The sequence below is a fragment of the Hippoglossus stenolepis genome, chromosome 3 (genome assembly GCF_022539355.2).
Source record: "Hippoglossus stenolepis isolate QCI-W04-F060 chromosome 3, HSTE1.2, whole genome shotgun sequence".
NCBI classification, from domain to species: Eukaryota; Metazoa; Chordata; class Actinopteri; order Pleuronectiformes; family Pleuronectidae; genus Hippoglossus; species Hippoglossus stenolepis.
In genome coordinates, this window is record NC_061485.1 from 30078161 (window position 1) to 30105377 (window position 27217).

At 40.4% G+C, this 27217-nt stretch overlaps 1 protein-coding gene across 2 annotated transcripts in view; it reads right to left on the minus strand.

The window, feature by feature from the left end:
• The window catches only part of cadpsa (Ca2+-dependent activator protein for secretion a), a 171814-nt gene that overhangs the window by 12088 nt on the left and 132509 nt on the right, over positions 1–27217 (minus strand). For both annotated transcript variants that reach the window (XM_035152991.2, XM_047339451.1), the window contains 4 exons: positions 25635–25709; positions 25218–25301; positions 23130–23162; positions 20472–20579 (listed from right to left, as the gene is read on the minus strand). In XM_035152991.2, the coding sequence (XP_035008882.1) occupies positions 20472–20579; positions 23130–23162; positions 25218–25301; positions 25635–25709 (300 nt within the window). The remainder of the gene's footprint in view (positions 1–20471; positions 20580–23129; positions 23163–25217; positions 25302–25634; positions 25710–27217) is intronic.

Consider the following 27217-nt stretch of genomic DNA (forward strand, 5'->3'; position numbering starts at 1 on the left):
TCAGTCCATCCCACTGTCTTCAGTCCATCACACTGTCTTCTGTCTTTTCATATTTTGGTGTCAGTATGTCTGGGTTCATTGAATGAATCTAGGATTTGACCAAACACATACATTCTGGTATTTTTGTGGTTGGTGAGAATTTTAAGATTCAAATTGCCTAAAACATTTGAATGATATTGTTGTTTGTCTTTTGGTATTAAAAGGAACTGCCAGCTTGACCTATTAAAACCCATTTTGACTTATTACTAAACTAAAACTGCTTTCATGCACACTAGACATTACCCAGAGGACCTTAATGTGAGAAGGCAAATGTCCGAATCGGTTGATCAGGACATCAAACAGATTTTACAATGCCACCTTCCTTGTATAAACACTGTGTAATGTCCGATTGAGCCTTGTGTATAGAGTTGGTTATTGTCTGGAGAAATCACAGTAATCAAGTTGGCATGTTGATGACTTCCTGCATGCTCTATCCAGTCGCCACCCCTCACCTAAACCAAACGGAATATTTCTGGTAGGTGTGAAATTACCTGACACAGACAATCTCCGGTTGTGTGCTGCTTGTGTGAAAGGACAACCCCAAACAATGTCTGCACCTGAATCTGTCCCCGCTTTCACAGTTCTTATGAGAAAACAGCTTAAGTGAGTGTAGCTGTGCTGATAAGATAATGAAGACACCAAAGAATCTTAGAGGCTGTATGAGGAAGAATTTTGAGTTGTACACCGTGGATGGTAAAATTATGAAGAAACTGCCTTACATTCAACCACAACAAATCTGAGAACTCACTTGGAACTGCCAGGAACTACAGCAGAGGATCCAGCCTTTAGGTGAGCAATGTCAACCATAAGCACTTTTCTAATTGCCAACCGAACAACCACTACTGAACTTAACATTGTTAGTCTTGCAATCAGTTGAATTTGAATTGACTTTGGGAAAGTGATGGATAGTTTCTCTCACCTCCACACACCTGACCAAACACTGCTGCATGAGGTGTGCATTCTAAGAATGTTTGATACGTCAGACACAACTTTCCATGAAATAAAAGTGAGTTACTCTTTTTAAACCTCTTCTACGTTTTTGTCCTGTGTTTTGCTATTCTACTGATTTAACAGACATTATCGCACCATTCATTTCTGTGATCCTAATATCAATCTGTCACTTGACGATGCTTCCTCATTTAATTATTATTTCTGTATTTGTGAACCTCTACCCACACAATGCATATGCATTAAATCAATAAATACAACTAATAAATAAATAAGGCATGTCTCTTTACATAGACATCTTGTAGGTCTTCTGCTCATTTCGCCATGGTGTATCCTGATCTGCTCTCATTCCTAACAGGAAGGATGCTTGTTTCTTTAGCCCTCAGCCCTCTTACCCTCCAAATGGTACTCTTTACACATTTCTGGAGCAATCTTTTCACCTTCTCTGACACACTCTTCAAACTGACTCCACTTGGAAACATCCACAAGTATATAGGCCACAGTTTCACTTCTGAGGAGGGACAGTCCTTCAGGGCAGGATTTAGACATCGTAGCATCTGTACGTTGATAAAGTTAAAAGCCACGCTGACACTTGCTAAGCTTGTCAAATGAACAGTGATGGCCCCTCTTGCTTTGTTCATCTTGGCTGGACCCAACAAAAGAAAATTATCAGAACAGACGAGTACACCCAAGCTCTCTGTTTTAGGCTGCATGGGGATCAGCAGGGGGCTAGCACTTGCTGACAGCCAAAACAAGCGTAATATGGCTCTGAATACATAATGCCATAACCCGACAGGGATCAAATCTGTGACACTCTAACGAGTTCCATCTGAAGGAAGTGCCTCCGTTTCTTCAACCGGGTTATCTTTGTGTGTGCATTTGTGTGTGTTTTGTCACCTTATGACATGCTGATGAACCTCTACCTATACACAGGCGACATGCACGTCCCACACTTTGCCACGCACACGCTTCCCACATACAAACATATACATCTGCCGGTCCATCCCCCTTCGAGTGAGAGCCGGGTGAAGGAGCGACCTCCTGCCCCCATTTGACACCAACCCACCCATCCCACCAGACCCCCCCCACCCACTGCAACACACACACACACACACACACACACACACACACACACACACAAACCTCGCCTTGAAGCCAGCATTCACACCCAAGTCTTCGCATGGCGCTTGGCGGGGGTTGCCACCAGCAGGATCCGATGCAAAAAATGGCACACCTCTCATATTTCCCCTCCCCATCCACCTACTCACCTCTTTCATGACCCCTTTTGCATATATTTGCTCCAGTGTTATGAAAGGGAACTGGCCTTTTCAGACTTGAGGGTGGCTTCAAGTTTCACTAGAAATGCAATGATTCTCTATCAGCGGACAACTTTCACACTTAATAAAATAAAATATATATTATTATTTAATACATATATAAAGGATCACTTTTATTTATTGAATTAGTCCCATATAGCTACATAGCTGCACTGTCAACATTACTATACAAAATATAAATAAATGTATGGCATGGACCTAACTTGTGTGAATGGGTCGCAATCTGACACTTGGATCTTTTAGGAAATGTCCACATCAATGCTTCATTCATATGACTCTACTGGTCAGCACAATTCAGCACTTGGAAATGATTCACTACTTGGTGGCCCTGACTTTGGGGTTTCTACTTGGTAAAAAGCTTCAGGTCGTGCTATTTGTTTCCTTTTGTATCTATATTTGTGGTGAGAGGGCTGTCAGGTTGTGGTTAATACTGCAAAATCAAATAAGTGCAGTTATCGACTGCTTTTTTATTCAAATAAATCAGTACATTTAAATAGGACAGGACATATTCAATTAAAAGAAGGCTGACCACCCCTGAGTGCAGATGGGCGGGGGTCAAAAACAAGCTCCCTTAATTAGTTACATGAAACTCTGAGAGTGAACGCAGGAGTTGAGCGAGTTAACAATCAGATTGACAGCAGTTCAAGAGGGAAATCTGTGTAAGATCACTATATATTATACAAACATAAAAACATAAATACATAATACAAACATTTCGTCCAGAGAGTAGATCACATCTGCTTTATATATTTGATTCATCAATTTTAGAAATATCTAGTTTTGCAGAACTTCTGTATACACCTGCAAACTCTGAATTTAAAAGACAATGCTCTTAATCAAAGGTTGGATAAAGATGTCATAAAAGTGCATACGAGTGAAAGGGGCTAATGAGACACACGCACAGACACACAGACACACACACAGACCCCCACACACACACACACACACACACACACACACACACACAAAGCCTAGCAAGCCAACCGATTTGTTAGGTCAGAGGCCCCTCCTTTGTGGGGCCGCTCAGGAGCTTTTGTGCTGTTGAGAGCCAGGAATGTAGGAGCTGAGGAGGGGCCTCACCACAGGGGGTACACAGGGATTACAAGCAACCTGGGACTCTGCCTCTTACTGCCTCTGCTGCTCTCTCTCTCTCTTTCTGTGTGTGTGTGTGTGTGTGTGTGTGTGTGTGTGTGTGTGTGTGTGTGTGTGTGTGTGTGTGTGTGTGTGTGTGCAAATCCACTGCTGAATCAGAACTAACTTTCATCGAACATTTTGGTGAGACTTAAGTCTTGTTTACATTTTGTTTGTTAAAATTCTTACTGTTTTAATTTATAATTAAAATGTTGTGTTGTATTTTATCTTTTACAGTACCAGTATATTTCAACCTGTTTACGTTTCTTGGGTTAAAACTAATTTAACAGAGGTACAAGTAGCTCATATGATTTTCTTCTTGAATTCAAATGAAATGAATCACATTTAACTGTAAGGTTGTGTATAAGTATTGACTTGATTTTGTAAAAATATAAATAAACTATTGTATTGGAAAAGTGGTAATAGCGCATACTTTTTATAATAAAAAACATTTAGTGTGTAAATAGTGATCAGTGGACTCATCTTTAAGGTGAACCATGCTGGTTGTGGTTTGAGTAAGGGTTAAAGTTTGGCCTGCAGGGTCAACATTACATTTTGAGGTTAAGTGAAAACAGTATACACAAGTACTCACATGTTAATGCAGAAATGGTTGTTGATTCCCTGCTTACAGGACTAAATACTGAGAAATTAGCAGTGTCTAATGAACTAACCTCCATGTCGTTGGATGTACAGTGGACCTCATCCTTAACTGTGAATGGAGGAGTCAGCCCTCAGTGATAAGGTTAAATCCATACAGCCACTCATGCTGCACTTGAAGTGTCGGCTATTTTGGAGCCACGGATAGAACTTTGTGGATTGAAAACCAGCAAGGCACTCTCTTATCAGATTTGTAAAACTGAACATGCATGGTTTACTTTTATAAATCTCATACACAGCAGAAATCCACAGTTATTCACATGATGATATTCGGTGAGGTTCTGTAGCAATGCCAGAGCAGCTGTTGGTACAGAACCATTACTCACAGCTGTGGCTATTACAGCATTCATTCATCACATGTACCTCTAAACCATCTTCAACACTGATATATCAATTAACATTATTATGTCATACTGCTTGAACCAAAGCAGTGTTACACAATCAAGGATCGAATAGCACGGGGAATGACAGGATGCATCCAATAGAAGTAAAGGTAATGAAAGCCACACCTGGTGTTTGGCTGGACTGTGTGTGGTCAATGTGCAAAACTGAGTTGAAAATAGTTGCTAAAAACGTTATTCTCATGTATAGAGTATTTAAATACAGCAGAATTCATATTTTTCTTTTTCTGTCATTTTTGACTTTCTGACAATTGAACTGACGGACATATGACACATTAAGCTGACTTCAGAAGCAGGATATCATCTGATAAAATCACCACACACAGAAGTCAAAGACAACACCTGTCAGTTGTAATTGCAAATAAACAGAAACAGCTTCTGTCTGGATAAAACTGCTGCTCAGCTGCTCCTCCAGTGACTGGGAGAGTGGATGCAGAGAGAGGTGTTCCTCACACTCGCGGGGCAGTACTGGTGACTCTCCTCTAAAGTAGCTGAGGTATTCTGTGTGTGTGTGTGTGTGAGAGAGAGAGAGAGAGAGAGCGAGAGAGAGAGAGAGAGAGAGGGAGAGAGAGAGAGAGAGAGAGAGAGAGAGAGAGAGAGAGAGAGAGAGAGAGAGAGAGAGAGAGAGAGAGAGAGCATGTCCTGCTGAGACCCAGCTGTGTCTACAATTAACAGGAGGCATGGAATGATGATTGCTGGTGCGGTAACACTAATGCCAAGTGACAGGCTTCCTTGTGAAGAAGGAAGGCTGCTGAGTGCCATAAAGCTACACTACTTTTCCTTTCAAACACACATGCTTACACTGGTTAACAAAGAAACAAATAAGGATGGGGTTGGTATTTTTGGAGGGGGTGGGGGGTACAAGGCATTATGCAGTTAGAAGTTTTGACAAAGGGTTTGTCTAATCCTACCTGCTCAGCTTTTGATGAATGAGTCCACTGCTGGCCTATTCTAGTGCTGCTCACCAGCTCAGCAGAGGCCCATTGATAACGACACTCAATTATCATAGTAACTCACACCCCCATTTGCTTATCATTGTCATCAGTTATTACAATGAATTTAGGATTCTTCTACCTCTCATTTGACAGAATAACAAGACTTGTTGTTCCTATCTTGATATTCTGTTGCTCTTCATTATGTAAGTAGTTAGCATGCATAACAAATGAGAATCCGTGTCTGAGGATAGGTTTTATCCTCTTTTTAGCTGTGACCCAAGAGGGTAAAGAAATGAACGCTTTCAATAGTGTATTTAACATTGTACATGGTTTAAGATTGATTTTAAAATGATGATCTTGTAACCTCAAACCCCTGGTCACAGAGTTCCCTGGCAAAGGGTTAAAGGGGTAATGATCATGCATCCCATATTACAACATCTAAGTTTTGATTGTGTATTGGGGCCTTTGTTGTCTGTCATCCCCCTCACTATCCCCTTGTTTCCAGTTTCACCCTCACTATTAACTGTCCAATTTTGGGGGGTTTCTCCTGGACAATATGATGTCAAAGTGAAGTTGAACTTTTACCTTTTGAGTTTAGGTTTTTGTTTGCAAATGTGTCATATTTCACTTCTGGTCAACAATGTGTTCTGTGAGGTAACCTTGACCTTTAAGTGTGAATGTGCCGTATTTAAAGAAATTAGCTTGAGATGTTCCTGACAGATGCAGTGCAGCCCAAAAACATAATGCCTGTGGCGACTGCAGTTTATCTAATTTTATTATGGTGGGGGTGCACTTAGGGCCCCAGTTTGCTGTAGTTTGCTTCAAATGGACTAGATCGTACAACCGAGGTTAAAACTAAACTTAAGGTTATGTGTTCAGTGTTCCAAACGACCGTCCACTTTAACACCTCTACTCAGCTGGCCAATCACATAAACTGGACTTGTTCCGATCAAGCCACATTTGCACTCTGACTCTCTCGCTCTGTTCCCCTGTTTTCTTTGAAGGAAGTGGTTATGTTAGAGGAGGAGGAAAGAGCACAGGGGCTCTGAAAGTAAAGTTTTGGGCTCACAGCTCTCAAACTGTTTACGTTCTGTTGGTGACACAAAAGGCGAACTGCAGCTGACCATTGACCGCAGTCTGAGCACAGCTGGGATTGCAACAAAACAGGCTCAGTGGGCATTTCAGCCAGACGGCTGGTTAAGGAAGCAGTGCTGAGGAGTGGAATGGCAGTCAACCCCAAGCTCAGTATCACAGGAGAAAGGTAAATGTTTATCTCAGGTCTGGATTTCCTTTCAAGACGCCAATCTAGGTCTCTTACAAAACACCCATGTCCTTCTACCAGTAAGTGTCAGTTCAATGAACATGAGGGACTAAATAAGGAGCAACTTTAAAAAAACACAGTGGTTTGGAGAAGGGATGGGTGTATATTTGGGGCGGCGGGGGCAGGGGGTTGGGGGCTCATGTTGTGAGGGACTAAACAGTTGGAATTATGGTCAGCGACCAGTCATTGAGTAAACATACAATGAGCGACAGAAAGGCCCTGTGGTGGACAAAAAAGAGAGAAAAAGCCGCCAGCTTCAGGCCCTGAGAAAAGTGAGCCATTCTACTTACAAAGAGCCGCTTAGGGGTGGACTGAGGGAAGGAAAAAGAGGGCTAAAACACTTGTGGGCTCGGGGAACTCTATAGGGGGAGTGAAAATGGAATAAGCCAGCAAGCACTTGAGGGTCCCGCCGAGCACCTGAATGGGATAGAGGGGTGGAGTGTCAGAGGGGGGTCTGGAGAAGGTGAATGGCCTTCTTTTTGGGTCCAATTTGTCTCTTTTCACCCCGCTCGCCCTGCTCCGGCTCTGACAGATGTACAAAGAGGGAGCGGCACTGGGCCACTCATCCACATACGCCCGTGAGCAGCTGTCACTTTTGTCAGACAAGTTAATCAAACAAATGCCACCGAACCTCCCTTTTTAACAAGGAGGAGGGAAACAGGGATGGAAGGGGGCTATAAAAGGGTGATAGAGACCCGAGAGATGACATGTGTGTCCTCAATCAATTCACCCTGCCGGCCCTCATCAATAAACCAGCGGGACCTGACAAAGGAGAAGTCTCCATTAAACTTGTATTTCCCTCCTCTCGCAGTGATGGTGGCTTTAGTGTCGTTAGCTGCTTCCTCCCGGCAACAAGGCGCTGGGAATGCTCATAGAGGATTTAGACCACAGAGAAACGAAGCAGGGAAACAAAATGCTCTCTCTCAGTAATTATTAAAGACTCTAAGCTGCTTACAGACATCATTAAACGGAAGTGAAACCTTTTCAGAGCATGTTTTGAACAGTCACACACAGTCAATCTAACCTATCCTGCTTGGCTGGCCTTTTTTTATTATTGTGACCCATGACTATCTTTTCCTTCTTACTGGTTGTGTAATCCGTTTACACATATTTAACTTCAACCATAAAGAGATTATTGGCATGAAAAACAACAAAAGCATGTTGATGTAGTATTGCCGTCATATTGTTGTGGATGAAAAGGGACAATTAATTTTATTCTATCGCAAACAGAAGATTGATTTAAAATACCCAATCCTGTACAGCAAAATACTGCAGATTTTCTTGTTAGAAATCAATAAGAAAAAAACGTGACAAAAATAATCACATGCAATAGGGGAGCAAGGATTCTGGAAATGAGACTGAAACCCTGATGTAAACATCCACAATATCATATAATGATGCAGAACAAAAGAATCAAGATACGTCAACTCTGATCCACTTCCACTGCTGCTGTTGAGAGCTCATTACTTTCATTAATATCACTATAACACAAATATTCATGAAAATTTAAATCACAAAATTATTATCACCTCCACCAAGGAGGTTAGGTTTTCATCTGCATTTATTTGTTTGTTTGTGTGGAGGATTACGTTAAAACTGCTCTGAGATCTGTGACATGTTGTGGGGCGTGACTGAATCAGGGGGCAGATTCAGGAACTTTTATCACTTTCTTTAACATTATGTTGCAAAATTTTCACTGATTTCTCAGAGAAATATTCCTGCATCTTAATGAAAAAAAATTTAAGGGGACTGATTTGGTGCAGATATATAAACAATGAATTTAAAAGTGGTTTCATAATGGGCTTGTTGGTTCTTGGCTGTGGTATGCACTCTCTCATTGCCCTTTCAGTTCTATTTAAAATGAGAAAAGCTGTGTATAAGTGTATTAATGTATAAATATTAAACATTAACTGCATGTGTCACATAACATGCTGTTTCAATCATTTATATCAGGGAAAGGTTAGGCTAGCTTAAGGTGCATGGATGCATATAACAAAAGCAAGTTTTCAGAACCTGTATCTTGATCACATGATGTCATATTTTAATGTTTTATGTCATTGTACAAATGCAAAAATGAAGAAACAAACTAAAGTTGTGAAAGTTTTTGTCAGTTTTTGTCTCATTAATGAAAAGTTAACTTAATGTTAGTATTATTATTATAGAATGTAATACTTTTACAGGTAGCTGCTACTCTACTTATTAGTTCAATACATACACATATATATATATATATACTCATACTGATTTTACAGAGTCTCTCAGCCTGTTTTGCTCAAAATAGATGATTAGATCTTTTCAAACTTTTTATTGTCATAACTTTAATAACTTCTATTCATGAAGTTGTGCATTATTATACTCAGGTATCTTCAATTCAATTGAATACTTTTCACATTTTCCACAATGGTATTTCAAACAAAAAAACCTCTTTCTTATGCAGTATTATATATGTGACACATATATGAGTGTATTGAGCAGTATAAGATGTCTGACAGGCTGCAGGAGTTAAGTTTGCGTGTTGACTGAGCTCAGTGTTGATTAAATTGTTCACTTGCCGTGGCTGTGAGGCCAGCAGTTCGTGACCGGAGCCGGCAAAGTGGTGAAGTCTCCCCCCGGACAGCCAAGTGGTATGAAGGCATCTCCATCACCCACTAGTCTGCTGGCATTCCTTATACCACTACGCCCCCCCACCGCACACACACACAGCCGCCATGACCAGAGTACAGCGACGACAACAATCTCAAATCCCCCAATCAGCAGCTCAATCTGACCCCTGCCCTTACTCTGCTCCCTCCCAGTCGTCCAGCAGTTGGTAAGCAGAGCGAGACAGGAGAAGCAGCAGCGATTAAAAAGCGCTTTAACTTTCGTCACACAGAAGTGCAATTTTGCCACGCTTGTGAATCTGATAACTACCCAAGGTCAAAGGAAATACTTCAAATCAATCAATGAGCCGCGCTCCTAATCTCCTCTGGGCAAAAGCAGATTAAGTGTATAATTGACCTGCGTAATCCCAGTATCTCCAGCGACTCTAGTCCTGGGGGGTAGGGCTTGTTTATGTGTGTGTGTGTGTGTGGAAGAGGATAGGGTATTGGGGGGTAAGATTTAGTTGTTCTACAGCACCATCTCTGTCTTACTCTTCCTTCCTGCTCTCTTTGTGGTGTATCAGTGCAGGACTGGATTTGTCTCAGGCTAAAGACATGGCTTTTTTTAATCAATGATCCCCAGGCTGTGCCGTGCTAAGTCCCCCTCCAGTATCATTTAAGCACATCTGTTTTAATCCGGGCCTCTTCAGCCACTCTTTCAAGAACTAAACCAGAGAGGGGAGGGAGGAAGGGTGTAGGGGGGAACCAAATTAATTTCTCCCTACACACACACACACACACACATGCACGCACACACACACACACACACACACACACACACACACACACACACACACACACACACACACACACACACACACACACACACACACACACGTCACATGGCCTTAACAAAATGCCCAACTAGAGGAGAACTTTGAGGTCTTTTTCAGTACATGTGAATTGTGTAACAATGCTGTGAAATGTAAAAAACACAGTTCCACAGAATACCAACAAATGAAGAAACCAGCCTTAAACATCTGACAAAAGACTGTATATGCAGCATAAAGAATGGCTGTGTGCTCACTTTAGATTCGGTGGACTTTCTGCTGACCCTTATACTAGGGGGCCAGGTGAGAAAGTCTGCAGTTAATCCGGAGGCTCTCACTCTGACATTTGCATTCACAGAGGCACCTCCTCCGGAGAAACCGCAGAGAATCTCCGGAGTTCAGCGCATGTCTGAAAGCAGCTTAAGCTAACATAAGCTGTGTCTCAATTCAGGGGCTGCATCCTTCGGAGGATGGCCTACGGAGACTGGCTCCTTCGTGGGCAGCTTAGACCATGAAGGCCGAACCAAAATGAGACGTCTGGTCAGATTCCAGTGATCTGCATCACCAGCTAATTCCATCCTTTGGATGGCTAGAAACAGAGCTGATGTTGGCCACACAGAGAAAGTTTTAAGTGTTTTTTAAATGTATACCGTTAGCTGTTCGGTTGAGTTGAAACCTGATACTTAAGCATTGGACGTCTCGTCTTGTGCTGCCACCATTAACTCTTTGCAAAAGCGAAATGAATCCTGGGATAGTCTGGGCCTGGAAGGATTCATCCGTAGGGTCCTTTGTTTCTTGCAGTTGCTAGGACGCATTTGTCAGATGCATTGGAAGGAGCCTTTTTTAAAGGGACAGCCTAGTTACGCTGCTGTGACACAATCAGTCTTAAAATAGAGCCTCCAAAGGATGCAGCTGAATTGAGACACAGCAATAGAGACCATCCATACATCGCTGTTATCTGGGTTTACAGGTAGTAGTAGCATACAACTGTCTAGCTCTAGGCATTCCCAGTTCAGATGGAAAATATAATCCCCCACTGTGTCCTGTAGTGTTTCCACAGGATAACGTCTCTAAACCATGAATTGGCAGAGTTTCTTTCCATGATTTCCATGATCTTCCCCTATATCTAAGGGTGAGCCCAGACACCATGTAACAAAGACCATAATTCCACAGCTTTACCTTCAGGCATGGTTCCCTGCTCACCACAACAACTCCCTTCTGTTCATCTTGTGACATTACCCTCACTTGTGAACAAGGCACCAAAATATCTGAGCTCCTTCACTCGGGGCAGTAAAGCAAATTACTGTTTTCATGGCATCATACTTAGAGCTGATAACTCTCACCCTGACTGTTTGACACTGAGCTGCAATGTGCCCTAGTGCACAGTGAAGGTCAAGGTTTGATGAAGGCAACAGAAAAAACGAATCAACAAAATACAGATGCAGTCCTGAAGACACTATACTGGACACTCAGCCCACTTCCGCTGGAGTGAGACAGGTTCTGACCACAAACAGTGCATGCATGGTGCAGCTCAGTGTCCACTGCCAATGCACTTTGTTTCCTGTCATGATTGCTCTCCCATAACGAAACAAGGACAGCATGGCTTCAAGTAACAGGAGAGTAACACACCCACTGTACTCTCAACAAGATGGGCTACCCCAAGGACATGTTGACAAAATACACACACTGTATGAACTGGATGATAGACCCAGCTTTGCATGGGCCTCCATATCCTTGTGAGGATAAAGAGTTAGTTCCCTGTTTAACACTGATTCAAATACTTGGTCAAAAGCTGACGACAGAGTGTAGCTTTTGGCACCAATGTGAAAACTTCAGTTGTATCTGTTAAATATGGAAAGGGTCTTTAAGCACCAAAGATGCATTGAGGATGTATTTGAGATCTTAACACTCAGACCAGATTGGGAGGTGGTCTGGGACACATGTCAACACATTCTTTTAGTGTGAACATGTCCTAGGCCACATATAAAAGACTGCTACTTAGCTGATGTCCTCTGACCTGCTACTGTTTCACATTCATTTAATTAACTGTGACCACCACCACAAAACTAACTCTTACCATCACATGTGGATTTTCTATTTTTCAAATGAGTAAATAATTTCTCTCATTGTCTCTAATCTCCTTGTAAATCTATACACATTGAGTTGATCAGCCTCTCCTGGCTCTCCTCTCTCTCCGTGTATCTCCCCACACAGACACACACACGCACATTGATAGTGAACACATCTGTAACGTGAAGTGGTTAAAAACAACATCATTGCAGAGATGACTTACGTGACAATTTGCATATAGAGCGGGGAAGTGAGATCCGATCACAAGTGGTCACTGGGGACACATTCAGGACGTATTCTAATGCCACTGTCATACTTAGAGCTGTCCACTTGTGAGCAGATACCCCAGGATGGATGTAAATACCAGGTCTTAACAGAAGCAGCTCAAAAATATATAAAAAGTCACTTAACAGGAGCCGCCTCTCTGTAGGGGATTTCCGCGCAAGTTTAATCACGATGCTACAGACACCTCCTACAGATCAATTCCTATATTAAAACTATTCCATGATTGGATTGCGAGACCAGGATTGTGGTTAGTAAAATGGCATAAAGCAAATCTGATTTAAACACTGAAAAGTAGCACATTCTATTCTTATGAAGGTGCAAAATAACAAGTGCAAAGCTTTTCCCCCTGATTGGTCAGAGAAGTGGGTCAAATATCAATTAAAAATATCCGAGCACCCCTACCCAAAGATCTATGTCAGAACATGGGTATTAGTTTTAGTTAATATTTCACAGATTATGATTCATTTCCTGACATGCTGTTGTTTGTTTAACATTATCAGCATTAGACCACATATGGGCCTGACTGCTGTCACTCTAGACATCAAATTGTGAGTGTTGACACATATTTAGAAATTAACAGGCGGCAGGGAAATAATCTTCTTACTATGGCTGATATTAGTAGACGTCTTGAGATAAATGCATGCCTTAACCCCAATTAAAATGACACATAACCTCAGGCTTATTGTCTGTGGTAGAAATCACAACCAACCATGTTTAAGAAACCTAAATTACAAATGAAATACATGCAAAGTGTCTCTGTGTAGCCTGTGTTCCATCTCCTCTCCTTCCAAACTCTGCATGTGTGTGTATCTTCAGACTTGGCAGGGATGTGTGAAACAAAGCACGATCAAAGCACTTTATGTGATGATGTGATTTGATCTGTAATCTCTTTACAGTCAACTTTTATGGCACCAGGATACTTAATGGTGGCCTTTCATTCTGCATTATGGCCCAATGAAAGATTTAAAGACTTTAATCTTGTCAACGAGCATAAAAATGTGTCCTGGTGGGTCACCAAAATGTCATAAAATGTCTTTTTAGTATTGAAAAATAAAAACTGGATTACATAAAGCTGGGTGAAAATTGTTTTCAAAGCACTTGTTGTCTTTGTCGCTGTTTATTTTCTTGTTTACACCTTTTTTCCCCCTTTTTACTGTATTCTTGAACCTTTAAAATTATGTGGATTATATGTTAACGTTTTTAGTTTTCTGGATTTCTAAAATTAAATAGCAGACAAAGTGCCATGATAAGATGGAGGCAGTAACCTGATTTCGAAACTACAAACTTAAAAAAAGCTTGAAGAATGCTATTTTAAACCAACGAGCCATGGGACAATAGTTCTATGTAACGAGCCGACTCATTGTGAGTGTGTATGGGACACAAGTTGTAATCCTCACCAGGGAAACAGATATAGTAAATGAAGTCAGCAGTCCGCCAAGGAAAGGGAGGGGCCGCCTAACAAAGCAAAGATTAAGAGGAGTCCATCCTGACCTTATTTCAAGAGGACAACACACACACACACACACACACACACACACACACACACACACACACACACACACACACACACACACACACACACACACACACACACACACAAAAACAAGGGTATCTGCTTTGGTGGCCTGTAACACTCTAAGTGGGGGTTCAATAACATCTGCTTTTAACTGATCACTACTCATCTGATGTTTACTGCAGTGTATTCTTCTTCTGTGCCATAATGAATAATTAGAAAATAATATGCAATAGAGTGAACATGTGTTGGGTACAGGTGAAAATCAAATATGTTCCAATGATGTTTACACATGATGTCTTAGTCAGATGTGATTGTTTTCAATTTAGTGTTGATGATTTGGTAAAGATATTTTCATTGTATATAAAGAACTGACCATTATATTTTCAGTAATCAAGAAGGTGCAAACTATTTACATATAAAAACTGAACACATATGAACATTACACAGCAGCAATAAAAAACATCATGTGTCACAGTCTGTCAATCAATCCATCTTTGGACTTGATGTCACCACGATGGTCAATTTTTTGGCAGAGGGCGTGAAAAGTAAAGAAATGATCACAGGTGATGTCATGCCCCTGGAGACCTGCTGCCTATCTCCAGGACCACACAACTGGGGCCTCATTTATAATCGTTGCGTACGCACAAAACAGGGGCTGAAACGTGCATATGCCACTTCTCACGCAAACGTTGGTATTTATAAAAACAAATTTGCGCATTTCCACACACTCTGACCCATGCGTACGAACGTTTTGGAGACTGGAAAGTGACAATGCAGACGTGAGGTGGTGAACTGAAGCCAGATATTTGATCCACTTCATCATTAACATTAAAAACAACAGCGTTAGTTGTGCTCGCACGACAAAACTGTTCCATACGATCCCTCAATTGAAAAAATATAAAACAATTGACAACAAATAACGTTCAGACAAACAGCAGAGTTACAGAGCTGAGTCATTAATAGTTTTTAATAATATCTTCTAACACTGTGAGTGTATCATCCAGGATGGGAAGAAAACGAGGAGAAAACGAGGGTTCAGCGATCACAAAGAGTTTTTTCCCATGACGATCTGTGATCCTTGAGCTGAAGTCCAGTATCACACAGATCGAACCGAACCATCCCAGTACAAACACAAGCATTTAAAAATTAATTCTGTTAAATTCTATAGATTTTGGACATCACAGTTGTCTCTGAATTTAATAATCCTGCAGTTTTGGAGGATTAAAATACGAACAGACAATACAACAGGTTCCCTCACAGTCTGACAGTGTGTAGCGATTATGTTTTTGCCTCCACCTTTGAATTAGATTTGGTTTTTTTTATTTCATTCTGCGTTCTTTCTATCCCCTTCACTCTCACTCACTGTTTTATCTGCGGCAGCAGCAGTGTATCAGTGTATTTTATTTATTAATGACATCACTGCTGTCCCATAAAATCGCTCTTCACCTCCACATCACTAACAAACAACTCGATGTCAGTGTCAGAGAGTTTAGCTTCCTCCTCTCATCACTTGATGGGTCAGCAGGACAATTGAATATTCATGAGGTGCTTTGCATTGACCATTTATAGTTGAGAGTGGGCGTGTAGAGGGCAGAGTATGAGGCAGACCCAAGTACGAACGTTTCCAGGTGGACTGTGATTTATAAAGTGAACATTGCGTTGAGGTGTGCGTTATAAATCAGAATTTTTTTTGCATACGCCATTTACGGCTTTTGTGCACCGTACAGTTTTAGTATGAGTCCCACGCATTGTTTTCTAAATGAGACCCCTGGCCTGGTTCTTCTCTGGACCTCCACCAGCAGGTTTGCCTGTGTATACCTGAATGCTCCAGACCAAGCTGGTCCTGGCATCACAGATCCTGATACAGTATTTTCCAGGTTTACTTGGCACACTCCTTCCTTCCATATTCCAACCTTTAAAAGGGATATTCAAATTCATTCTGTAATGGGATGTATTGAGCATCAGGCACTGTTCGCAGCAGGTTTTGGTGATTTATCGGACTGTGTTAAAACAGAGGCTTATGGTTTACTTTTTGTCTGTTGTCTTTTCGTCTTTTGATGGTCAGATGACTAAAGTACACATCAACATACACAATGCTGCTGTCTGGCTTTTTCACACACACTGAAAAAAGCTACCAAATCCGTCACTACCCCTAAATGACCAGCTATGAGTTTTAGAATTGATGATATATGTATGACTACTTCTCTGATCTATCAAATTCATACAAGTCTGATCCCTGCTTGAGATCCTTTGGCAGGGCCTTACTAATGGTTCCAGAGTCACCTGCCTGTCACTAAATCTCTGACTTTACTGTAAATAAGGGCCTAACTGTGCTTCCTGAATTAAGTTGGATTCTTCTTCTTCTTCTTCTTCTTCTTCTTCTTCTTCTTCTTCTTCTTCTTCTTCTTCTTCTTATACAGTATAATAAGCTATACTAGTGTCAACATAAGAAAGTAGTGTATCCATCATAGTTTGGTGTGATAGAATGAAACCAGGACAAACTGCAGTATGAAAGGCATGCAGGTAAAAACTACTTCACATCTATACAAAAACAAGTCTGCCTCAAAAGCTGCAGTCAAGCACCAGTGCACCATCTTGTGTGTTTCCATTCTTAACCAGAAAAAGACAAGAAAGAGATCAAAAAAGGGTAGAGTGACAAGAAAAGCACAACAGAGCTGCAGAGAGCAGCCAGAGACACCTTCATCGGCCGCAGGGAGAACTGATACGGAATGACAACGAAGGGAAGCCAGGGGTGAGATGGATCCCGGCAGAAATGCTTTTGTGAAGGAAAAGAGGTAACACAGTGAGGCAACGGGTTACGAACAGCAAACATCCAGCACCGGACACCTCTCTGTCACCCTGTGTCAGGACGAGCACAGAGCAAGAGGACAGGAGACGCTTTCCACCTCAAGGCCTCAATTCAACACAAAGGCAGGAACCGAGAGATGCAACTGTTAAGTCAGCAGAGACTCCAACAAGGAGAAACACAGTCAGAATATAGTGCTGACAGTTACATCACTACACAACCTGCATGATGTTCCTATCAGTCGGTTCCACCTTCAGTTGTTTCAGCTCCTCCACCCTTCAGCCTTCACTCAAATACAGATGATGGAAGCTGCAGCTAATTATTTTTATTAGATTTGCTTTACATGTGATTAAGCTATTCATTATTTTTAAATATTCTCTGAGTCATTTAAGATTGATTCTGGTTTTCCACTTACTGATTTAAGTGAGATCTGCTGCACAGGTTAAAAACATGTATCCATATTTTCTAAACTAAGAGTAAGCGCACATGAAATGATCCAAGAAAACTCAAGTCTGTCCGTAAAATTAAACAAGAATTATCCATAAATAATTGCTTATAAGATACAATTAGAAAACATAAGGAAAACACGACACAGCAAGTGGATTATTTGAAAGATGAAGACTTCTCACATCTCTGTCTGTGGGCAAACAGTCCAACGTGAAGAGACAAAGGTACATTTATATCTTTATCAGGATGCTTAGAGAGAACTTCCTTTCGGCTAAGACTCTGAGTCGGAGAAAACATGTTTGTGTGATCGTCTTCACTCTGGGATCAAAGATTATCCCCATTAATCTTTGATCTCAGATTACTGTACAAACTGTTTCCTGACTGCATTATGGTGTGTCCCCCAGGAAGTGACTTAGCGGAGGTAGTTAGTCCGCCACATTTCAGCACATTTTCACAAGATGAAGATGTCCAGAAGATGTACGGAGAATTGGGTTCGCACTTTCTGTGGAGGTTACCTTTCACACATGAACAGTGCAGCAGGTGATGAGCATTCAGGTGGTGAGGGTGGACTCAGCAGACAGAGTCAGGATGTAACATATAAATTCTGCTGCTGAAATCACATGTATTTGCTTACAGCTCATCAACGCCAGCCCCTATTACCACAAACTCTATCTTTGTTGGTGTTTTCTATGTGTATGGCTCCGCTTTTTCCTGCATAGAGTATTTTATTTTTGTTTCTTTCATGTTTTGTTGTTCTTGAAAAAAGAATTCAGTCTAGTTGGTTTAATAGGCTACTGTCTCTACATTTCCACATCAGCTGCAACCACGTTGGTTTTAATCGGAAGTTCTTCAGAGGTGCTCCTCCGTCACTCATTTTCCCAAACCTGATCCACTTTAGATACATGGTTGTGATTGGCCCGTCCAGTTTCAGGACAGATGGAAATTGGTCTGAATGGGACAGAGGGCCAGACCCATCTGTGAGAGTGCACAAACATGAGCTGGTCTGGTGTTAAGGAGTGTTACAAGATCTGAGAGTTTTATACTGTATTTGCTCTAGCTCAGTTTCGTCAGGCCAGGGACCTAAACACAGAACTTTCAATCGACATAATATCCATTATGTAAATAAGAATCGTCAAGGCAACATACATAAAAAAATCTGTGACGTGTTTTAAAATATCTGCACCATTTTTTCTTTGTATCAATCTTATCTTAGTGAGCGCCCTATTTCCATTTTGTGCTATGGCTAGTGTGTGTTGCACAAACAGACGGAGCTGTGCCTTAAATGAGCCGGCTCCATCTTTTCACAGAGTAATCCTTAAACTCAGTTTTGATGCTTTCTGCAAAACTAGCTGATGAGACGACCTGTTTGTAAGGCCCAAAAAATGTGGACAGAATCTGTGGTGGGTGGCTGCTTGTAAACATGGAGCTCAGCCAACTTACTTAGTGATCTTTTGTGCCTCTTTTTCAGTTGATTAACTGTTGTCTGCTGACTCAGAAAGAGAGAGCACCACTGAGGATAATCCCTCCTCAAGATCCACACACACTGCACAGAAACACCATGAGACAAAGGAGCCAACGAAGAAGGACGGTGGCATACAAACTCAAGAGTTTGATTTTGAAAAGATAAGCAGAGATGGATACACAGAGAGCCGCAACGGCTGCAGGGATTGTTTCAACACATTTGGGGAGAAAACAGCCAGTTTGACCCAAGAGGAGACTCAGCAGCGAGGCTTAGAGATTTACTGATTTTGTTGGTGTTACTTGACCTCATCTCACATTAGGGAGGCAAACAGTGTCATGAGACTGTTTTGCAAGTTGATTACAGCTTGGGTTGATTACAGTTTGTCAGCTGGTGGGACGGACACTGATGCATCAGTACAGTCAGTTTCACAAAGTGACTCGCAAAGACCAGAAAGACATGAAGCTGCACGACTGAGATACAGGATTAACGTACTTCTGACTTTGTTAAATGAGGATTAACATTTTTAAACCTGCCAGACTCCACTACAGGTCCATCAAAACAAACCCAGTTTTATTTTACCTTGTAGCAGTGATCCAAAAGATACTCAATACACCAGAATATAATTAGATTATTCACAAAACATCTAAAATAGTATTATCTAATTATGAAGAAAGTAATAATTCTCCACACGAAACAACAATGTTAGGATTAAATCTACTTGTGGTCATGGTAACGAGAAACCAATGCTGCACATTTTTAAACACCAGGGACGATAATAGAAAAAAAAGTCAAGGACTTCATTGTTCTATCTCTGACATCTTGTATCATAAAATGTATTGCAGCATAGACAATAAGCCTAAAGTCAGTTTAGATATTTGTACAAACAACCACTGCAGTATTAGTTTCAGCTGAGGACAGGCTAAAAGTAGCAGATGCACAATATGTGAAAGAAAATACTGAATATGAAATATATGTGCAATATTGTAGATTTTTGAGCTGAATAGGATCCAACGGGTTCAAAATAAAATTCCATAGTGACTGCTGCCCTTACTCTTTCATGCCCTAATTCTGAAAGTCAATGAGTTGATGCATCAGTTAAGAAGAGCCCAAGTTTGTGAGTAGACTCACAGTCCACAGAGCAAATCAGGAGCCACAGAGCGGCACAATCTTATCTTTATATGACCAACCCACAAACTAACAGTGAGGGCAGCACAACATCAGACAGTGTGAGGCAGGGCAGCACGACTCCTTTCCACTCACAGCGCCGTCAACAGTGGACAGACTCCGTGGTGCAGTACGATTTTTATAATTGTGCTTTGATCAAGACAACAACTTTGACTTTCTCTGGTGGTGTGGAAATCTCATGTCTCATGTTCATATCCAAGATGAGGAAGAAAGACATTAAAGCAGGAGTCAAAGGAGTGTGGTGTGAACTGCAGCTGAACTAAACTGACAATACATGTAGGGGAGTGAATGACATATTTCTCTGACACACACACACACACACACACACATTTTATATTCTATTCAAGCTAGTTCTCTAAGGTTAAAGCTTACTTGCACATTGAGTCAGTTATCACCTGCATGTTATCATTTGACTTTAGTTTACTCAGGTGACTTGGGTTCTTTTTAATCTCCTGGTGGAGTAAATTAAACCTTGTGCTACTAAATCCCTCTTTGGTGGTGGAGGTGCGATGGTTTACTTACATCAAATAATCTCTCTATGTACACCTCCTCATTGACCTTCTCCCGCAGCATGTCCTGGGAATGACGGACGAACGTTACATAACCGTCAGCCACATCCATCCCTGGCTTCTGCAAGGCACAGGGTAAAAGAGAGGAAGCAGGAAAAGAGAACATGAACTTTGCTCAGTCAGCTCAGGGTTGAAATAATATTTTGTATAGTTCTAATGAAAACATACTTACAAAATCTCTATGTATATATATTCATTTCAAACTAATAACTAAAACAAGAAAACTGTGACACAGACGTTGAGATACCTGCTTAAAAGAGATTTAAGTTAATGGTCAACTGTAATTAAGATCCTAAACGTTCCAAAGATAAAATACATGTTACAATGAACTTTAAAGTAAATGGTATTTGCACATTATCCCTATCATCATTTTCAATAATAATAATAATAATAATAATAATAATAATAATAATAACATTTGTTCAAATACAGCCACAAAACCTCACGGCCTGTAGGTTTTAAATTCAGTAGGATTGTGTTGCTTTGATTAAGAGCTAAATCTAGGTTATACAAAATACATATGAATACATATATGAGACTGAAGCTTTTTTCAGACGGATTTGTAAAAAAGGCTTCAATTTAAGAAAAAGCTATGACAACACATCAACAATGCTGTATGAGTTTCTATGACAGGTATTGTTAAGATGTTAATATCCGCTGCAGTTCAGTGTGTAGGATTTACTAGCATCTAGCAGTGAAGTCGCATATTAGAAATACTATAATAATTAATCAGATCTATAGAGGAGTGTAGATCGTACAATGTGAAAAATATGGGTTAGAAATAAAGCTATTTTCAATATAGCACTTTAGCTATTAGATTTCAGCTTTTTGATACATTATATCAGGGCCTTCAGAATAAATAATACATTTTACACATTTCATGTTGAAATTCAAAGGAGGTTATGTTCTGGGCCGGCTCGAGGGCAGTTACTGTATGTTCTTTAGGCAGCTCTTGTCAGAAACTGAGCTTGGCTGAAACCCAACCTTTCTGACATTACCATTTTCACGACAACACTGTTAACCTTTGTGTCACCTTTTCTCTCGCTTTTCTCCCACTGACATGGATTCCCAAAGTTATGGAAAGAACTAATCACTATCTGCTACTAAACTTAGTTAACACATCTGCAATGGTGTTACAATGTGTAAATGAGTGTCTTTTTCACCAGTGAAACTAATTTTGGACATTAAGGACATAATTAACGTGCTGGGCTGGAAACTGCGACCCCTGTCAGCGTACACAGTGCCTCGTCACATTCACTGACAAGGCATTAATTTGAAATTTGGCATGTTGATGCGGCCAAAGTGTTGGCAGCTTATACGGATCTCATCCATGCACACACAAACACACACACACACACACACACACACACCGCCCCCGCTGCTACACTAACAGTAGAGTGGGCATGTGTTGTCCAACATGGACTCACAATGTATACTGCACAGAGAGAGAGGCACGAGGCATGGCTGGCTGTCAGTGTCTGGCCACATGCATATGAATGGACATTTGGGCGAAGGAAACACAGGAACATTTGACATGGAAATATGACAACCATTACCATCTGGATGATGATTCGACATGTGAAAGCACAGTCAAATATTTGTACAGTCACACGAAACACACACAAACACACGTGCATCACGAGAGAACAAAGTGCGTTAATTATAATCCCTAAAACCACCTTAAAATCTTTGTTTAAAGATCAAAATGACATGTAAAAGACCATAATTTAACCCTTAAAGGTAGGCTATACTAATTCAATTGTCAAATTCTGCTACTCCTTGGTGTTCCAGCTGTATGCTCTTTGTGCGGTGAAACTAAATCTGGATTAAATACACAGCCCCGGCTCTGTATTCTGGGAAACAAAGAAAGCTGGACGACCCGGACAGCATAACACTATTTCAGCCAATCAGCAAAAAGGCTTTTCACACTCGTGCACAGAACAGGGGGTTGAGAGGGCGGTGGGGACGAGCGAGGGACAGACAACACCAGATTTCCATAGGAATGGTCATTAACAGTGTATGCTAATTGTACGTTAACCCTTTTTCTTGGAGTGATTTTTAATAAAATGTAAAAAAAAATCTAAAGTTACTTCTTAAACGAGATCATGTAATTGTTCCTCCGCCTGCACTCAAAGCTCAGCAACACACATGTACGTCTTCAAACCCACTTCTTTGTTTCTGGTTTTGAAGATGCAGACATGTGTGACACAGACGTCTCACGGTTAAAAATTACTACCAAAGACTGATCAAGGCAAAAAGTGAAGGAAAACAGTTTTGAAGTGCGACGGTGGAACACAAACGTGAGGACAACAGACAAGACAAATCGCCAGAGACTGACAAATCTGTTGCAGATTCAGTGAGTTCATCTGTCAACCCATGACTAACGACCCTCTGCACATCTGTTTTCCTGCCTGTTTGACTTTTTATTTTTGTTAATGTCACTAACCTCATGACACTTCCTTCTAATACATTTGTCAGATCAAATTATTGCTAAATTAGTGTATTTTGTAATATACGAGGTTGATTAATGCAATATTTAAAACTTGAAAATGTCTGTCCCATCATGTAAAGATATAGAAGAGAATCAGAAAGATAAATAGGTTTAACTTACAGGTACATCCACATACTTTGAAGCAGCTTTCACCTTGGCAGAAGAGAGAGAGGGGGTGAAAAACAGTCAGTCTCCGGCTGTGGCTCCGCTCTTCAGAACAAAGGCTGCTGTGGTGACACTTCACAGTCTGTAGTTTGGAGCCGACTGAACCGGTAGCCATGACTCATGGTGATTCTAGCTGCAAAAGTGCACTCACATATTCAATAACCTGGCTTTTGTGATACAGTGGGAAACCAGCTGAGTTGTTAAGCTGTTTGGTGCAGAGGAAAATTGTCAAATTGTATTAAAATTGGCATGAAAGATTAAGATGGAAAATATAGAAAAAATGTGGTTTTGAAATTCAGCATGATTGAGTCGTTAATAATGTATATATTGTAAATGTATTTAGTCTATACTATGGTTTTGTATATTTCACTATATATAATGGTGATTGAACATGAATTGAAATGAATTGTCAAATCACTAAATAGGAGAATTATTGCAGAGAAACAAATTAAAATACTGACGTGTCTTTAGGAATACCAGTGAAAATCATTGTACAGGATAGATTTAAAAAATCGTATGTATGTGTGCACGGCACTAAATGGTCTCAGCCCATCCTGTGGGAACTGTTGGGTTTTCTCTACAAACTTAAGGTCTCGACCTTATTATGCTATGATTTGGCTCTTAAATTGGACTGAACAGAATATCTTTTATTACAATCCATTCTTCATTTTTGCCATGGACCTTTGTGTGAAGCACTTTCTAACCTAGTGCCATACAAATAAAGTTATTATTATTATTATTATTATTATTATTATTACATCTCAAAGCTACCATCCCCATACCACACTGTCACAGCATTGAGATCACCTGAAGGGGACTGCTTTCTGTCCCAGGATCAAGGACCCTCTGCATCGCCCCTAAACTCTAGAACGCTCTCCTTCCCATCATCCGATTCTCCCCCGCAATAGACATTTTCAAAAGTCATGTGAAAAAACATTTTTTTATTAGCCTTTCAATGTGCCTACATTATTGTGTCGTTAGTAGTATTACTGTTGTTGCTATTGTAATTATTACTGTTATTGGTGATGGTAGTGATAATAATAATAAAAATGTATTGTCTAGTTTTTAATTTCACTGTTATTTTTTGTGTTTTAAAGCACTTGGATAAGAAAAAAGAAGTGAAACAATATGTCTATATATTTTTTAATACATTCTAAAAGTAAATATATACACATTTTTTACAACTGTAGTAATTCAAACTAAAACTTAGAAGTGGCTTTGCCCTACCCTGTCTCTTAAAAATGATTTATCTATAGCCTACAGCCAAACTGCAACATCAAATGTGTTTTGCAAAATGTATTGTGGGTGGATTACATGTGGTATTTGCATAATGAGGATATGTTTTTAATGTATATATAATACTGTTACTAATTTCTGGTAAAATATCTGACACAACCTGTTTACATTAACCAAAAGCATCATCTTTAACTGACCAAGGTGATTTTGTTGTGTAAACTACAGAAAGGAATGTGGATGTGAACTCTGTCTCTTTTTTGACAGTCATGTTAACCCATCACAACCACCTGGTTAACTCCACTGACATGAATACATGTCACACTACAAGTGTGTTGACTGTCGTCCAGTAAACATTAAAGTTGTGATGTCTTCACTTCCAGATCAGTAAATGGTTTTGTATGTATATAGCGCTTTTCTAGTCTTGATGACCACTCAAAGCTCTTTACAGTACAGTTTGACATTCACCCATTCACACACACAGTGCATCTATTAGCAGCACCTTCTTGTTCTATGAGGGGCAATTTGGGGTTCAGCATCTTGCCCAAGGACACTTCGGCATGCAGATGGGGAAGACTGGGGATCGAACTGTCGACCTTCAGGTTGGAGGAGGACGACCGCTCTACCCCTCAGCCACAGCTGCCCGTAAGTCATTTAGATACATTTCCAAGTCGTCAGATTACCCATAATCAACCAATGCACTGCATTGGAAAATCTAAATATGCACCAATAAAGCTGGCGATTAATCTATTTGAAGAGGTTTTGAAAAGACGAGGAAGGTGGTGATGAAACTACATATGTGCTACTTACTGTGAAAGATAGGAAGGAGGAGAAGAGTGTTCCCTCATCATATCTGGAGAGCTTGGCTAACACACTCTCTAGAATGACCACAAACTGAGACACAAGAGAATAGAACAAAATGATTAACTGTCTACTACAATGAAAAGTCAAAAACCATTGTTAATGCCTGCAAGCATCTGTCATGTCCTCATTCTGCTGTAGTGCATTTAGTATACTATAGCACTGTGTCATGTCCATGTCAGCTTAAAGCCATGTAAATGTAAGTCCAGCCACTTTCAGTCTCTCTGAGTCTCTTTCTAGTTGTTTTTGTGTCTTTCTGTATGAGTCATAAGTCATTCTACAAGTGTCTCTGGCCATTTTCTGTCCTACAGGTAATATTTACAGTCGCTCATCCACGGTTTGAATGTATAGTGTACTATGTTGTACCTTAGCAACCAGCAGAGTTATCATCTCCTTCACTGTCTCCTCAATTAGATCGTCAATTTGGGAATGGTATTGTCTCTGCAGAGGAAGAAAAGCAAAAGAAACTTTAAGAAACCACAGTCTGACATTAAAGAGACACAATTGATAATTTTACACAAGTTCATCTAAATTAATATTTTGCTGTAGTTACAGACTATCCTCTGTTTTAAAACAGCACTATCCTACAATGATAATATTGCTTTTTTTTTTTAACCTAGACTTATTTTAGTTTGGACATGATGGGAAGGGTAATAGCATTAACAATTATATATGCTGCAACCAAAAAAATGAAATGTGGATTACAACAAGATATTCAAGCTCACATACTATATCAATGTCAATATTTAGAGGATGTGCATAACTTTTTGCTCATGTTCAAACTGAGTCAAGATCCTCCTTGTCCCTGTGTGATCCTTTACATTTATTTTCTCATCTGCTGGCTCAGGTGTTATTGCATATGTACGCACAACAGTGTTTCAGGCACATATGTGCAAATCAAACAGATAGATTAAATACCTTAATGAATAAATAACTAAACAAAAATAATTTGTTTGCTCTTTTGGATGTAGGGTAGTCGTGTCTCACTCTTAAGCTTGAATAAAACTGCTTGTGGTTAGGCAAGTAGACAGTTGATCTTTCTCAGCAATCCTATGCTTATGGGTGTGTAGTCCTTGGCTTTGTGGGGGTCCCAGGATTTATAAATAGGAGTGGCAATGTCAATGGTGTGTCATTAGGAAAAGTACTATGTGTAAGTGACAAGCTAATTAAATGTGCCACTTCCTGTGTCTGAAGTCGTCGAGAGGCTGTAGTAACGTGTTATCATAGCTGACTGATGGTATGATCCATAACTATGGAAATGAGTGAATATGATGTTGATGAAAATACACGAAAATACTGATGATTTGTTGCTCTTCTGTGTTTTGCTCACTTCATTCTGCTTGTGTTGCAAAGCTGCTCTCTCAAACATCAAGAATCAAGAATTCTCCACCAATGTGAGAAATGATTTGGCCACACCAGTGCAGCTGACTGAGGTCTACAGCTCAAATACACAGACTCAGATTTATGTCTCTCTCTTTCCTATTAGCACAGAGCAGTGTACAAAACATTCAGGTAGCTACTCCTCATTTATAGCCTACACTGGCAAATGCCATTGCAGACCCTCTGCTGCCACAGTATGCACTGAGCATGTCATGTCATTTACAGCTAATACCATGAGTGTGTGTATTTAGTTCATTGTGAGGCCAAAAAGGTCATCACACATCACTACTTGTAACTGTAAGATGACTAAGAGTTGGAAGGGCTACTTTTGTTGGAAAATTGTAATTGCTCCTTGTTATTTATATTCAATAACTACCAGTCTATTTACAGTGTGTGACCAGAACAGATCTGAGAGTAACCTGAACCCTTAAGAGCACTAAACCAACAAATAGCATGTTGTGATGTTGATGATCTGTTTATTAGGTTGTAAACAGAAGCAGGTACTAATCGGAATTAGTTTGAAAGCAGCATGTGGATCATTATGTGATCATTGTAGCTAGGGCTTGGCT